Here is a 17,047-nt window from a genome sequence, read left to right as displayed (position 1 = left end):
GCGACTGTATAATAATGTTAATTTTACAGTAACATAAAGGCAACCCTGCTGCCAGTTCTTTACTGTTATTTTACTGGGAAATTCTTAACAGTGTACTTATAATGGGGATTCAATGCAATATTCCTGATGTATTCAAACACAGGAATCTCTGTGTATTTTCTTGTTTGATTTGCCCGTTTATTATTATTATACTTTCTTTATGTTTTCAAGGTTCATATTTTACGCATGATCTGTGATTTTGTTGTTTCTTCTAATATTTTTAGTTTGAATTTTACATTTGAAAGTAATGAATACAGACTTTCCTGCAAGTAAATATTTATAATTTTTTTTCTGACTGAACATTTTTAGCACATAGTTGTTGCTCTATCACTCAGTATCTGTAACACTTTATGTGTGTGGTGTTCAGGGCTCTATATGGATACATATGCATGTTTATTTTCATCTCGTAATGTCTTCACTGTTTTAATCCCTAGTGTGTCCCTAGCATATAGAGTTTGTTGTTATTGTTGTTCCATTTGCCAGAAGACAGAATGACCCTCCTGCTGTTATCTCTCCTCTATCAGGAGGTCACTTTAAACCTCATCAGATGAATCCAAGCCTCACTGTGTGTTGATCTGTGGAGCCCCTGATCTACATCCCTGATCCCTAGACATGACAGTACTTGTAGGAAGGACTGTGCAAAGACCACCTTGACATTCCTCAACAACAGTCTGCCTTTAGTGTGATGAGGTAATGAGTTTCTTTAAAAGGTGTGGCGTATTGGCAGCAGAGTCTGGGCCTACCTGCATCTTACGTGTCTCAGCAGAGGCTAACGCTTCCAAAGAGCAGGATAATGACACATTCGAAGGAAAATTGCATCATTTGATCATTTGAGTCATACTTTATCAGCATATTATGTGGGAGGCTAAACAATCAAGACTTCACAGGCCCTTGATGACGTCCATAAAAACATCGATCATACATATTAAATTATTTTCCTGCTGGGATCAGCATATGAGTGTGATTAATGGCAATTATTTTCATTTGTTGAAGTTTCCGTATTTGACAAAGTGACACTGTGTCCATATAGGGGAATATGGTCAGGGCAGAGTTTGGATCGTGAAAACAGAAGGACGGGGTAAAGCTGTGTTTTCATTAAAGTGGCATCATGGGTGGATTTATCTTTAAGTACTACAAGGTGTGTTAAACAGATGCACACACTGTGGTCCAAATGGTCTAATGGTCTAAAAAAAGAAAGGAAGTCCTCATACAGCTTGGCCAAGAGCAACAGGATACGATACAACACCATCAATCAGTAGCAGGAATTGCCATGAAATTGATTTTATTCCACACATTCTTCTTTAGGAGGTATACTGTATGGACACAGTAGCAAACAGTGGTGGAAGAAGATCATTTACTTAACTAAAAGTACCAATACAACAATGTAGAAATACTCCACAAGTAAAAATCCTGCATTCAAAATCCTAATTAAGTAAAAACACAGAACAATGATTTACTTTAAGAAGTGCAAGTAAAAGTAGTTCTGCTGCAAAATGTCCCATGTGACTGATATATGATCCATCGAACGCTATAGCTGCTCGAGGTGGAGCTAGTTTTAACTGGTTAAACTGGTTAACACTGATTATACGATTATAAATTTGTACTTAAATGTACTTGAGGTGGATTCGACTACTGGCAGCAAATATATCTATAAACCAGAACGTCTAATGTTCTCTTCATCACAACAAACCTGCATGAAGATAATTTCCTGATACTCCTCAGTGCAGTTCACCTGGTGACCTATTTGACCTTTATTCCCCTCCCTATTCCCTTAAACCCAAACAGGTGAGGAAAGTGTGCAGGTCTCCAGGAAAACAAACAGAAACAAGAGAAGCAAGTGTGTATATGAACTATATGTGTCTGTGAGTGTGAGACAGCATCCAGTTACAATCTGTATCTTACACACAGGAAACCTGAGGACTGTTTGGGGCATCTTTTTACCAGCGGGCTGTGTGGGGTTTAAGCCAGTACCTGGTGAAACTTCATCTCTGCAGGTTTAATATTTAAAGACTGTTGAGAGTTCGGTTCCCCTAAGAGAACGAGATCGACTGGTCAGCATAGCAGCACTCAAACTGCACTGAATCACACTGAAGGGATCCAATCTGCTGTCAGACCAGGTAGTCCACCTTTTATCATCAATCCGTCTTTGTTCTTTTTTAAGTTTTGTCATGTTTTCTACTCTCTTGAATGTTACTATGTTTTCTGATTAAATCATAAGCATATTTTGGATTTTGTACATCAGTTTCATGGAGATCATGTTGCAATTCATAAATTTTAGTTTTCTGTAAATTCAAATCACTTTATTTAGTGAAAGAACTGGCACTGTGCCAGTTCCTGCCAAGTGAGATGTAGGATTTGTTCCTAAATAGCACCGTGAAATTGAAAAAGAAAATAGACAAAAAAATCAAACTTTGTGATTTTCCATTTTTCCTGTTGAGAAGCTTGTAGTTTATAGTAGCTTGGAGAGGCTGATGAAAGGATTACACTCCCTGAGCGAATCTGCTGTGTGAGCTTATTGACATCTGCAAATAGTTTGGGGAGTTGAACAAAAGTTCATTAAAATATTTTGGGATTTTCAATTCATATAAATTAAAATGTTTCATCTATCTGGGCTTTTCAGGCTTTAAAATTATTTTAACCCTCTTTTCTCTGCAGATTTTGGACTAATCCAGTTGCATATTCTCACCTACAAAGACCAAAAAATAACAAAAGTAGTGACAGCCAGCTCAGTTATATACACACAATGTACCAGGACTCTTCTGGAGCGGAGAATGGATCTTACTCACTGACCTTCTTGGGAAAGAAAGTAGGGAGACATCACTCTGTGGCCCCTGCAGGCAAACAACGTGAGTGTAAAACAAACACACAAACAACTAATAAACTACTAAGCAAAGCCTTATGTTCATCTGCATGGTGCTAACGACATTATTGATATCAGATATCAGATTATATGTTGTAGAAGAAGCTGTTCTGACTGATAAATGTGTTGCAGGTATGCGGGTGTAGTCAGACGAGGTTTAAATATTTCAGCTGCTTGGCTGCCTCCATTGTGAAGCAGTGGAGCAGTCAGTGTATCAGAAGAAACACACCGTTCCTGGCAGGGTCCCGTTGGAGATTTGGACATGAAAGCCAGAAGGGTCCACTATAGTACCAGACTTGCAAGCACACATGCTAACAGGACAGCATATATGCACACCTTTCTTTACTGTCAGTAGGAAAACAGCTGGTGTCACTCTGGCTGTTGCAGATGCCAAAATGTGCAGAGGTCTGTGGGTTTGTATAGATATATAAAGACTGGCCTCATGCCCGTATTATGTCACTGTAGGCTCCACCATCTTCTGTCCAGATGTTTTTGGTTATCTGAAAGATTTACTGTAGTTCTCCTGGTGTAGCTTCTTTTTAGCATTTCATTTTAACTGGTCACCTTCATCTACTTCCATCCATACAATCTAGCATTTAGCACCTTTAATGTACATCAAGAGTTTGTCTTTTTATTTGGAATCCAGGAGTAACAATTAAAACCCGGCCCCTCAGTCCTTTGTGTGTCAGCAATTTTTGCATATCTAAATTCATCTAAATTTCCTTCATGTTAATTCTTTCTCAGGCGCCTGGGAGACAACTAACCGGTCTACCTGCCCTGAGGACCCTGTGTTGTCCTCACGGCCTGGACGGGTCCCTGTCACAGCGCAGGTGCTGGGGGATTTACCGGGCAGCGTACCAGAGCTGAAGGATGAGAGGCCATGTCCAATAATTCACAACACACAGTTTGACCAGTACGAGGACAACACAGCAGGTCAGACCAGTAGACAACGCCCACTCTCATCCCACACATGCAGTCACTGTAGACGCTAGTAACCTTTAACCTTTGCACTTTAACCCCTAACCAAATGCAAACCAAACAGATAACCAGAGTGTTTTTTATCCCACCAACTTGCCTCTGTAATTCCTGATACACTTTCTGTTTCTCTACTAAAAGGTGGTACTGGCAAGAAAGTAGCAGCATGACGGCAAGCCCACATTCCTGTATGAGGAAACACAGAGGGTAGAGGGTGGGACGGGAATGTAACAGACAAAGAGATGAAATATTCAGAGGCTATTTCATGGAATGTGTCAATATTTCAGATAAACCTGGCCACGCTGAAGGATTAACCTGAAAATAAAAATAAACAGGGACTAACTACTGATTAATACAATTATTGAAATGACCTACATTTTGAGTGCAATATTCAGAAATGTAAACAGACAATAAACAGCATGCTAATCACTCATAAAGATGTAAAACATGTTTTAAATATCATAAATAAAATGTAAATGGTTTCAATGAGATTTATGTGTTTTATTTCCCAACAAAACAGCATCCATGTAAAAAATCATAAATGCATTATAAACAAATAAACAGTTTTCATCGGAAACCTGGCAAGGTATCACGTTGAAGGACTTTATTTTGATGTTTGAATGTTGTAATTGGTTTGTTTGATTTGCTCACTTCCGAGATTCATTGGTTAAAATCAGAACTTAAACAGGGTTTGAGCACAGTTACTGTACACACTCCCACACAGAGAGCTGGTTTATGAGCTCCAGCGTTTGGCATTCATCTGTTCAGTATTATGATCATGTAATTGAGTATTTGAAGTACTCATCAGTTAAATGGCTGAAAGATAATTCTCTGGATTTTTGGAATTCTTTTTTTTTTTTTTTTTATCTTTTAATTATATTTTCTATTAAACAGCATGAAATATGAACTATCACACCTTGTTGGAAAGGGATAAAATCTACCAATAATCATTTAAATGTGTTTGTAATTATAATGATTTAAGTTGCAACTGTATTAATAATGGGGTGCAATTTTAAAATGTGATATCAGAGAGCACATTCACTGCATTGCAACATAATTAGGCAATAGAAGAATATGTGACAAGACTAGCTGTTACTCTCCTCTTCTCTCCCTTGCCTTTTACTCCACTCCCCGAGCTGTTTCCAACTGCCCCCCCCAACAATTTGTTTCGTTGTTCAAGCTGTCATTCATCACAAAACTCTGTGGATGAAGAGGTGGGCCGCATTCAGACGCTGGATCGACCACAGGAAACACCCCGGACAAGAGGTCAACCAAGGTGCTGTAAAAGGATGAAGAAACGTGTGGAGGAGGAGGAGGGGTGTTAGTGGAGAGGGATGATGATGATGATGATGACGGGGTTAGGTGGGGAGGTGAGAAAGATAGGCCTTCTGCAGGTTAAGGGTGCAAGAAAATATTGAAAAAATCAAATATCACAATATTTTGTTTTGTGATACTGTATTGAATCTCAAAAACACTATCAATTTTAATAATGTAAAAAATGATTTCATTTGCAAAGAGATGCACCCTCTCAGTGTATGTGTCCTCTCAAAGTAGTGCTATGATGTTGAATGTTACAGGGACTATGATAAATGCAAATGCAGATCCCACTGTTCTGATTGCCTAAAAAAAGTTTTTTACTCAGAAATTATACATACGGCGGTGCATTCTTTATAAAACTATTTTCCTAAAATTAGATTTTAAAAATTGCAATATATCGCCATGCTTACAATACCCGCAATATATTGAATCGTAAACGCCTGTATCATGATACGTATCATATCGCCAGATTCTTGCCAATACATATCCCTACTGCAGGTAGGGGAGAGTGGGGTAAGATGAGCCAATTTTTGCTTATGCTGTCCTCGAGGTTAGGAAAAATGAGACAGAAGCAGAATGAAAACTTGAACCTTAAATTCAGGATCTCTCCTATCAAATGAAATGATCAGCATGCATCCATCACAAAGCTGTCTGAAAAAAATGACCTTCCCAAAAAAAGTGCTCCTGTGGCTCAACTTGCCCCAGGTAAGGGGTAAGTTGATCCGAGTCAGTGGGTAAGTTGAGCCATCGTGGGGTAAACTGAACATCTGAGTTTTTAAGTTTAAACCTCAGCATAAGTGTGTTAACAAACAGTTTCACAGTTATGAACTTGTGAGAACAAACCACCTGTGAGTTTCAAGACCATTGAAAAATCTAAATATCATTCAATATTCGACTATATTCCAGTCGTCAAGGTTGCAGTGAAATATGAACTGTTGCTCCCTCCTTGCAGTTCCTCCAGCCTTTTGAGGTTGAGGTAGCTCCTTCAGCACATCACTCAGTGGAAAAGATGCCTCATCCTTTTCCTTGAATGCAAAGGTGGGCTTCTCACGTCAAGTGTTCCCCCGGATTCTTCTGAGAAATCTTGCACTCACTTCGTTGCCCTCCAGGCTCTCAACCAAGCCAATGTAATGGTAGCTTCTGCCTTTGGATACAAAGTTTACTATGACAAAGTCACCAACTGACAGATCTGAGATGTCTGATTCACTTCTCTCATCATTAGAACTCTCATGCTCAGAAGTGTCATCAAATGGGATGGCATCACACTCTCCTCAGAACTGCTGTACGCTGTGATTTTCGTCTTGGTCTTTGGTTTGACCTAGGCCTACCTGCTAAACCCTGCTCTTTACAGTTGTTGGGGACAGGAGTGTTTTTTCTTCCTGCCAATTCCAATGCCAGTTCACAGCATTTCTTTGGAGTAAGGCCATGTAACTGTTCAGCCAGCTTCTTGATATGGTCTGCAAGCTCCTTCTCTACCTCCTCTGTGAGGACCCTCTTTGCCTCTACTGTTCCACTATAACCAACTGTTTTAACTTCCTTTATCTCCCTCTTCTATAAAGGTTAACACATAAAAAAATCAAACCAAGTTGTGTAACACTCAACAGTAATACCATTTTATACATCAGAGAATTAATTTGGTTAATTTATGGTGGGGTAAGTTGAGCCAGTGGCTCGGAATAATAGTAGAATATTAGTGAGCCATTGGCTCAACTTACCCCATAGCCTTTGGCTCACTTTGCCCCATAGCTACCATTTTGGAAAAAATGGCCCAGTTTAGCAATTCAGGCTAATCTTTAGCGAAGGGATTAACATGGTGTTATATCTTAGTAAATCACCAACATGTATAATATATTTTTTTAGACCTGGATAAATTTGCTTTGACCTAACATTCATTATTCCTGACATGCAGAAAATTTACTTTGACTGGGAAAAAACTGTTTTTGGTGTAAAAAAGTACTTACTACTTCTCCCATGTGCTTAACTTCATCACAGCAAGATAGAAATGATGGGTACTTCCTAAAATAATGGTCACATAATCACAGTTGCCAAGATAGAGGGGGTGGGTCAACTTACCCACTGGCTCATCTTACCCCACTCTCCCCTACATAGAAGCTGTGGAGGTCAGAGATGTAAAGCCTGCTGCTATACTGACTATCACGGTAACTTTATAATAAGGGTACACATCATATACATTAACTAATGCATGATTCGTGATGATTGAATGCAGGATTTATCATGAATTCCTGTTGCTTATCATTAACAAATGACCAAGTCACTGTGACTTTATGTGATTAGTTCATAACAAGTGAAGAATGTTAATGCACAGATACTTCAAACATTAAGTGATATGCGACCAAATTAAAAATCCGAAGCAATTTTTTAAGAAAAAACAAACAAAACTGGTCGTCAGATGCAAATATGTTTCTGCATGACCCAATGCTATTTATGCCACATTTACAACCTACAGGGTGAAACAAGAGTTGTTGTTGTTGAAAGAAATGGACTTCAGCACGGTGGATAATGATGCACTCAAAATAAAATCATCTAGCAGGTACCGACCGACAAAGTAGAGGAGAAAGGGCTGGAGAAAAAAAACCCTAATGCTTCTATGAGAACCGGCACTGTTCTGCTTTCAGAGAGGCCGAGCTAATGGGTCTAAAATGAACTTTGATGTAACTGGAATCCAGTTAATTTACTTGATGATCGATTGAGAGTGAACTAATCACTTAAAGTCATAGTTAACTTGAAACTTTGATCCTTCGGTGAGAAACACAAAATCGTGATAAATCCTGCATTGATACATGCATTAATCATCATGAGTCATGCATTAGTTAAGCATACATGATTTGTACCCTTATTAGGTACAAAGTGATAGCGGTGACTGTCATTTTGCACGCATTCACTGGACTGAATGGTGATTTACGGCATGTTACTTTTGTAGGCTCATCAGAATCGCAGCTGTCAGACAGTAGCGATGCAGATCAGCCGACAGAAGCTGAGAGGCCAAGAGATGTCAAGATCTACATCCCCTACGAGTCAGCCGAGCTTTGCGTCACTCAGGTAAAAGAACGAGCACGGAACTCTGTGTCTCCTACAGCGATGTGTTCATACTCAGGATAGAATCAGTTTTATAGTCTATGACTCCAAACTCACGATGACACTGATTTTTTTTGTTAAGACATGTGACTTAGAGCTTGTGTCCAGTCGTTCAGTGAGAGGCCATGCAGACACACAATGAAGTCACTGTCAGACACTGTGTTGTGTTCTTCCTCACACTCACATGGCTGCCCTGATGATGCTGCTGGTGCAGCCCTGGAAGGCATTCGATCAGTATTGGCAACCATGGTTACTATTGTATATATTGTATGTGAGGTGTTTCTACTATATAACCCAAAACAGATAGCCGAGGACATGGAAGCAATGAAGAGAAGACACCTCGAAATGGTGCATGAGCTGGAGGAGAGCTTTCAGGTCACGGCACGAGAGAACCAGGTGAGGGGTTTACGTCTGTGAGAAAGAGCACCAACACATAACTGTGATACAAATGTTATTGTGTGATCAGGAGTGGACCATGCAGAGGATCAGATATCATCACCAGAACAAGCTGAACACCCTGAGGAGAATCCTGGACCTCTACCAGGAGAAGGTGGAGAAGAAGAACGCCGACTGGGAGAGGAGAGTTGTGGTCAGTGACGGTCATGAGTCAGCCCATCTCCGTCTCTATTATTTCAATCAAATCAACTCCCTTTCCTATTTCCTCCTTTATTATCTGACTCACTCCCCTGCACAACTCCTGCAGCTCTCTTGTGGCACATTTTGTTCTCACTGCTGGGACAGCGCCAAAATAGGGTCAAACTCTGTGATCTCTACTTCAAAGTTAATCAATCATGTTGGTGCACATGCTACAGGCCATATAGCTGAAACATTAAACATCTTTATGTATTTATTAATGTATTTCTCTCCTTGTCTGGTTCGTTTCCTAAAGGCTATGACTGCACAGAACGAGCAGCTGCTGGAGGAACAGGGAGCTGAGAGGAAGAGGAGTAAAGAGGAGGCCCTGCAGTGGCACAGAGAGAAGGTTGCATAGGAAGCTGGCAGGCCTCATAAACCCTTATGAGTTCCTCTGAACTGGAGCACCCCCTTGTGGTCATATTTGAGTAAAACAGGCAACTTTAAAAAAAAAAATATTACGTAATTATGGAACCAACTTTGTCCTTCTTTTAGAGCAAAATGCTGGAACTGTTCTCCAACAGGCTGGATGTCCTGCACAGCCACCAGGCCTCCAGTGAGTCTGCATGCATTCATTGATATGTATGCCGGAAAAATCACTGACCATTGCATATAACACCATTATTAACACCCTGTGACACTGACTAGCGCTGCAGGAGCTGCAAATGGCCAGAAAGGAAGTAGGGAAAGTCCAAGAAATGTTGATGGTATCAGCACAAGAGCAGCAGGAAGCTGCGAAGGAAAGTGAAAGCTCAGAGAACAAAGAACATCAAGCTCAACAACAGACTGTGGTGGGTTTGAAGTAGTTACCATGGCAGTCTGCTGCTCATATCTGAAGTGCATGATGTAGAACAACACATTCTCATCCCAACTCGTCACATACCGCTGCTTCGTCACGCTTCTTGGCATCACTTTATTTTCGGCATCAAAACCACTATAGTTACCCTTGACATCACTTCAGGATTAGGCAACAAAACCACTATAGTTAGGTTTAGGAAAGAAATACATGGTTGGGTTTAAAACTACTACGTTTGTACAGTGAAAATGACGCTGAACGTTGTAAACACGGAACACAAACGGTCAGATGATTGTAACGTGACACACGGGACACAAACAGCACACTAACGGCGTACTTTCTCTCAATGTTTACGGTTACCACGGATGGGTTTACATTATAGTTAATGGAGCGCCCGGTGCATTTCATACCGGTGCTAAAGGGTGCTGTGCGCGGCAGTACCGAACGCCGACGGCCATGACAAAGCCTTGGTATTTAACGCACTGGGAATGAGAACAGGCTGTGTAGAAAAGGTCACATTACAAAGACGGGGAAACGATCAAATTAAACATGTATGAATTAACATTTTGTTATTTGGATGGTAGCAGAAGTTTCAGAGGTGGATATCTCAAATATCTGCATGAAAAAATATCTTTTTGTGATTTGAGTGTACTGACCCTTTAAGGTGGTTTCTGTCTGCAGGCCTGCAATGAGTCCAGTCAGCCACTGGAGGGGGCTAAAGCCCGTCTTGAGGAGCTGAAAGAGAGCCTGTACCAGAAGGAGAGAGAGATCACTGAGCTGCTGGAGGCAGAGAGGAGCCCCATCCCGCCCATCCCTCCGCCCTGCAGCGTTCTGCTGCCCACTGTCATACACAAGGTGCTGCTCAACTATTAAACTACTGTATGTCTAAACCAACTGGTCACTACATGTGTGTGTCAAATGATAGGCTACTGTATATACTTTATTCTGTTTTCTTAGACATCACCCTGATTTTATGACTTTGATGACAACTAAGACTTTTGTTGTGTAGGCTCATGCTGTCTGCAGTGCAGTGGCTGAGACCAGAGCTCTTTTGGACCTGATGATTGAGGAGAACCGGGTCGCTTTAGTAGAAGCCAGAGACAAACTGGACCGTCTACAGATGGCCAAAGAAGACCAAGAGGATAAGACCACTGACCAAGAGGGGTTAGACATCATGGAAACAGTTTGCAAATATAAAACAATAAATTACTTCTTATTGGTTGGAATAGCCACAGGTTAAATCGAGCCAATATTCTCATTGTCTTCTTTTTGTGATCAGGTGATACTCAAGACCCATAATAAACTGGAGCCAGAGGCTGCTATAGGCCTACCAAATATATAGATTATATTAACAATGCATGAAATAAAAGACTAGTCTCCATTTAGGCAAGGGAGTTTCAACAAAAGGCCTAAATGTATAGGCCAAAATAAAAGAGGTAAGGAGTAAATTGTACAGTTAATACATGAACCAAATCAATAAATAAACAGGCAAAGAAACAACATGAGGCTAGACTGCATCAGCACCTGCATCATGGAGGTTAGTGTAAACCTATGCGTAAAATAAAAATAGGAAATTTGTCACAACATATGCTGGCAAATTATGAATAAAACACCACTACACACGAACCAATTTGTGCCAAATCAAAACTGTTCTACAACACTCTAATTTACCTACTCACAGCCAGCAACGGTGACTTAAACCACATGCAAGATTGGTACTCTCCACTCAGTTACCACTTTAACACAACTGATAGAAAAATAAAACAGAAAATAGCCAATCCAATGGATTAGTTAAAGGCAAACCAAAATCTAAGAAGTCTGGGAAAAACAGTATTTGGCTCCTCTAGTAGTGTCTCTGATCAAAAACTATAAAGAAACAGGAGCACATTAATATAGAAAAGGAAACTTTACATACAAAACATAGGTAATGTAAAAAATAAACAATATACCTTGAGGCTGGAACACAATCCCCTCCCCAAGGTTTATAAAGAACCATGTTAATATTGTATTAAAAACTAAAAAACTAGCATCTGTTCTGCTTGAGCATTCCTTGTTTCTGGACTGATGTGCCTAAACAATCACTCCAAGTTTTAGTCCCTCACCAGACATGAGCTAATGGTTTATTTAAATTTAATGGTGCTACAATTTCATTATTAAAATCATGCTTTAAAACGTGTTTTTGAAAAGGGGAGCCTACCAAATCAAACACCAAACAAAGGCTGGTCTCAGCTGCTCTCTCAGGTGTGTCTTAGTGCAGGAAGGAAAGCTCAGGTGATCTTCCCACCCACTTTTATAGACTCTGCCCTTTACCTGGGTCCTTTCTGGGTCCTAGTGCTAGCCCAGCTTTTACCTTCCCTTCCACACTTTTATTGTCTGAAATATAACAATGATTCTCTTCCACTTCTCAGGTTAGATGAATATGAGTCAAGTCTCTCTTCACTACAAGAAACAGTGAGGGGGTACGAGGTCTCTCAACTGGCTTTGGACTGCATCAAAACTGGAGAAAGCCCTGTAATAAATGGTGAATACATACACCATTAATTATAATAATTGCATCTACAAAAGCTGTTCACGTTCATGTACATCAGTCTTGCTGTACAACAACTGTATGCTTCTGTGTCTGCACTACCTGTGGCTTACAGGTGCATCACTTACCGGTATGTGGTATTAATTTCTGTTTGGCTCAGACTGCGACGCGGTCTCAGAGCTGGAGGACATCTTGGGACGAGGGACAATCCGAACTACAGAGGGAGTGAAGAGTGTTGGTCAGCAGCTTCTCTTGCTGCAGGATCAGGTTGGTCTTTTATCAGACAGGTCAAAGGTCAGGTGAGGCCTCAGCAATGGTGACCTCCCAGCTGCCCTCTATATATTAAATGAGAAACAGAACTGACTTTTCTAGATGTTTTTAAGTTCCCAGATGCATAAAGTGATTTTTTTGTGGATTATCAAGGAATATTAATAATCTATCTAGTTCAAGCAGCTACAAACACGTTTTACATCTATTCTCCAGCGTCATATAGCTGTGTGTTATCGTGCTCTTCTCTCAAGCTAAAGCAAGTTAAAGACGAGAAAAAGAAAATAATTGAGAACTACACTTCAGAAAGGACAATGAGGAAGAAGTACTACAATATGGTGGAAGACATGAAAGGTACACATTAGCAAGCATTATTGTTTGTTGTTCTAACCTTTACTTTTTTTTAAGTTGTTGAGGTTTCATGTCTTATTTTTTAGGTAAAATCAGGGTGTTTTGTCGGATTCGACCGGTGAACCGATGCGAGGTTTCGCAGGGTGGAGCTATGGTTGTGGAGAAAATAGATGATTACTCTGTCACCATGGAAACCCCTCGTGGGCCGAGGGAGTTTCAGTTCGACAAGGTGTTCAGTGCTGAAGTCTCTCAGGAAGACCTGTTTCATGACACCAACAGGTATGGAGGATATGGTTCCCAATCAGGGACCAATACACTATATTCACAAATCTACCATAACACACATATAATGGGCCCCAAACGTGTATCTTTTGATCCACCATTACGTAGTTTCTGATAGTTTATAGTACAAATTTGTGCCAATTCATCTTAAAGTAAAAGTGCAGTTATTTAAATCACACTGATGGAGGCCTGTAATCAAATTACAGCTCAGCAGTAGAGGATATATTTCCCCACAGGCTGATCCAGTCGGCTATCGATGGTTACAACGTCTGTATCTTTACGTATGGCCAGACGGGCTCAGGGAAGACCTTCACCATGGTGGGGGACAAGGAGCAGAAGAACCCTGGGATCATGCCGAGATCTTTTAATGCCATATTTGATATCATACGGGAGAGCAGCACCAAATTCGACTTTAAGGTATCAGACAGTGTATCACCGATGTAATTAGATCTCATCTGGGAGATAGAAAAGACATCATCTCTCCTTTTCCTCCTCTTTCCTGTGCTTCTTCATCCTTCTTCCTCAGGTTTCGGCCTACATGCTGGAGCTGTACAATGACAGGCTGCAGGACCTCTTTGTGAGCCAGGCCGGTGAGGCCCATCATGCACAGCCCCAGTCCCATGGCCAGGTCAGGCGGGTGGAGATCAAGAAGAACAGAAAAGGGGTTGTGTTCGCCCAAGGAGCAGAGACAAAAGAGGCCTCCAGTGCCCAGGAGCTCTATGCTCTGTTCCAGCAGGCCTGCGCCAACCGACACATCTCTGCCACCAGTGAGTCCTTTATACCGTGCCGTGCTGCCCAGTACAAACAGGGCCCTGCTAAATGGTTTGGATTAATCGCGTTAGTCACAGTCAGTGTGACGGGGCGGCAGCTAGGTACATCATTACTGGACCGGGCGGTGAGCGGCAATGCAGCCAAACTGTGAATCAGCATCCTGTAGGAAGAGGAGAAACATTGTGTTATAGATGCACACAGAGTCATTACAGGATGCACCGAATGTTTTAGTGAGCACTAAGAACTAGAAAAATGATTTACATCAATTACAAATAGTCCTATAAAAAATGCTCAACACACTTAGATTCTTTCAAGTACTATAAAGGGAAAGATGGTACAAAATATTAAAGAATACTAGTTTTGTCACATTTTTTATTTATGCTTTTATTGGTAATTATGCTATTTTTCATCTTTAATCATAAACTTGACTAGAGCTGAAATAATTACATGATTAGTTAATCTGCAACAATTTTGACAATCATTTTAGTCGTTTCTCAAGAAAAAAAAGCCAAATATTCTCAAATTTTATGCTTTTTTCTGTTTTATATTATTTTAAATTTAACGATTTTTGACTTGTGGTCAGACAAAACAAGCTATTTGAAACATTTCATAAACAAAACAATTAATCAATTAATCTAAATTATGATATGAAGATTCCAGATCAATAATAAAACAATAATCGATAATTGTTAGTTGCAGCCACAGTGTAAGCTATCAAAGTCCACTCAGGACTTTTTCTGTTGTGTTTTGTTTCCCAAGAGATGAATGTGGAGAGTTCCCGCTCCCATCTCATCGTCTGCATCATGGTGGAGAGCAGGAATCTGACTAATGGGAGCGTGAGTACCGGGAAGCTGAGCCTCGTGGACCTGGCAGGCAGTGAGAGGGCAGCCAAGACCGGTGCCAAGGACCACCAGCTAAAGGTTGGCTCATATGTTATGTTTTGATTGGCCCTTCAAGTGATTGAGACGATGACTGAAAGTATCAGATATTCCTCTCGTCCTCTGCAGGAGGCTAACTCCATTAACAAGTCTCTGAGTGCCCTGGGTGATGTGATCTCAGCCTTGTCTGCTGAACTGCCACATGTACCATACAGGAATAGCAAGCTGACACAGGTAATGATAAAAAAAAAGCAGTATACTTTTGATTTTGAATGAATTCAAACAGACAAAAATCATAAAAACTGTAGCAATGAACAACGAGCTGCTTATGCGTGGTCATGGAATGTAATGTGGCCATTCGTCCCTCTCAGATGATGCAGGACTCCCTGGGTGGAAACGCCAAAACCCTCATGATCGTCAACATCTCGCCTTCAGAATGCAACTTCGATGAGACGCTAACATCTCTCGTGTAAGAGACAAATATAGAGATCCATCTTTTCATTATCTGAATGCTCACAAACTCCTAATAACATCCTGAACCTTCCAGCTATGCGACCAGAGTGAAGGCCATAACCAACAACGCTCAGAGACACGTGGACAGCAAAGAGATTGCCCAGCTGAAAGAGGTGCATGTGTTACAAAACATGAATCAATATGTAGAATAAAACTAAAAATGTTTTGTTGATGGCCACATTGAAACAGCCGCTAACCTTATTTTTGTTTTGTTTTTTCTGTTTCTGATAGGTGATCACGAGGCTGAGGTCAGGACAAACAGTGGACGAGGAGGACGTTTGAACTGTAGTGTGTATGACAGTGGAGGAAAGTGTTGAACTGGGATTGTTTGGACCATTTGTTGAGTGGCCTGTACGTGCTAATGAACTAGCATGTATTCTAATTAATTTGAATGTTTAATTTGATCACATGGAGGGATGGGTTACATCACTCACAGTTGCATTCAGGGATTGCGTGCAGTTTGTTAATGGGTGCTGCCTGCCAGGGTCCATAGAATGAGGATCCCACAATAAAAGGGGCCCCACGTGTAACTGAAGAGGCAAATAGTCCGTTGGTCATTCAGTTTGCACTCCTATTGTATCTGGGGAAAAGGCCCATTAGAGAGGTTAAGTCTCCGAGGCCCATGACCTGTTCTTATACTATTACAGGGTCATATCACATGGCTGGGAATGGACACTCTCAAACACGCAAAGGCCATGTCCTGTTGCTGTTTTCTTTTTTTTCAGAGAGGCAGCGATCAGGTTTACTAAAATTAGGGATATATTTATGACAGAAGGTAAAGACAGCTGTATTAAAAAGTGCCAGAGTTTGCAGGGGGAAATAGCAGATTTGTGTAATTTGTAGGTGTTAATACATCAAATGAACTAGGCCTCCAAGGTTTTCTTTCCCTTTATATGTTTATATGGTCCTGTTTTGTATAGGTGACTATGTGGAGAAGAAATACAGTAATTTAGCTGAAGCAGTGTTGTAGTCATGACCACCTAAACCAAGACCAAGTCAAGCCCAAGACTTTGAAGAGTTGAGACCGAGTCAAACCCAAGACTTTAAGGAGTTGAGACCAAGTTAAGACCAAGACTTTGACGAGTTGAGACCGAATCAAGCCCAAGACTTTGACGAGTTGAGACCGAATCAAGCCCAAGACTTTGACGAGTTGAGACCAAGTTAAGACCAAGACTTTGAGGGGTTGAGACCAAGTTAAGACCAAGACTTTGACGAGTTGAGACCGAGTCAAGCCCAAGACTTTGACGAGTTGAGACCGAGTCAAGCCCAAGACTTTGAGGAGTTGAGACCAAGTTAAGACCAAGACTTCGAGGGGTTGAGACAGAGTCGAGACAAAACTTTGAGGGGTTGAGACCGAGTCGAGACCAAGACCAAGGCAGAAGACCAAGTAAAGACCAAGTCCAGACTAGTGCGAGTCCCACACTGCATGACACACTTACTATAAAATGTGGAACATGTAGACCGTAGGCACTCCTCAAATCGATTTGAAAGAGCCACATTCCCATAAAAACACCAAGAGAAAACTAAATAGTCCTCTTCATTCACCTCTTTTATTGCCATATATAATGTGTATATTGTATGTATAAGTGTACCATGAGAAATGTATTGATAGAATAATCAAAAGGCATTGCAGAGGTGAATTTTATGTGTGGGAATTTTCCTTCGTTTTCTATGAGCAAACACTAACAAATAAAAAATCAGAGAATGCACAGACAGATCTTAGAAAAACAAGTCTTGAGACC

General features: G+C 40.8%; 1 protein-coding gene across 1 annotated transcript; it reads left to right on the top strand.

Annotated features, from left to right (window-relative positions):
- The first annotated feature begins 436 nt into the window (after positions 1-436).
- kifl (kinesin family-like) lies at positions 437-16,356 on the top strand. The gene is made up of 23 exons (XM_074639807.1): positions 437-729; positions 1,948-2,156; positions 2,695-2,885; positions 3,644-3,890; positions 8,396-8,402; positions 8,591-8,683; positions 8,754-8,876; positions 9,177-9,269; positions 9,416-9,476; positions 9,569-9,711; positions 10,410-10,571; positions 10,726-10,880; positions 12,125-12,237; positions 12,404-12,510; positions 12,765-12,864; positions 12,948-13,140; positions 13,380-13,560; positions 13,670-13,910; positions 14,674-14,834; positions 14,922-15,026; positions 15,164-15,261; positions 15,340-15,418; positions 15,537-16,356. The coding sequence occupies exons 3-23, from the start codon at positions 2,783-2,785 to the stop codon at positions 15,585-15,587; spliced, it is 2,616 nt and encodes an 871-aa protein (XP_074495908.1). The 5' UTR covers positions 437-729; positions 1,948-2,156; positions 2,695-2,782; the 3' UTR covers positions 15,588-16,356.
- The last annotated feature ends 691 nt before the right edge of the window (positions 16,357-17,047 follow it).

This window comes from Sebastes fasciatus, chromosome 6, assembly GCF_043250625.1.
Source record: "Sebastes fasciatus isolate fSebFas1 chromosome 6, fSebFas1.pri, whole genome shotgun sequence".
NCBI classification, from domain to species: Eukaryota; Metazoa; Chordata; class Actinopteri; order Perciformes; family Sebastidae; genus Sebastes; species Sebastes fasciatus.
The sequence above is the reverse complement of the archived record's forward strand: the minus strand, read 5'-3'. Positions and strand labels throughout refer to the sequence as shown.

What these genes read in the sequence shown, in the direction of transcription:
- kifl (XM_074639807.1), top strand. Translation starts at nt 2,783, where the DNA reads ATGTACCAGGACTCTTCTGGAGCGGAGAATGGATCTTACTCACTGACC. An exon ending in GCACAGCCACCAGGCCTCCA is followed by an intron (nt 9,477 to 9,568) that starts GTGAGTCTGCAT and finishes GACACTGACTAG; the next exon opens with CGCTGCAGGAGCTGCAAATG. An exon ending in CTGTTTCATGACACCAACAG is followed by an intron (nt 13,141 to 13,379) that starts GTATGGAGGATA and finishes ATTTCCCCACAG; the next exon opens with GCTGATCCAGTCGGCTATCG.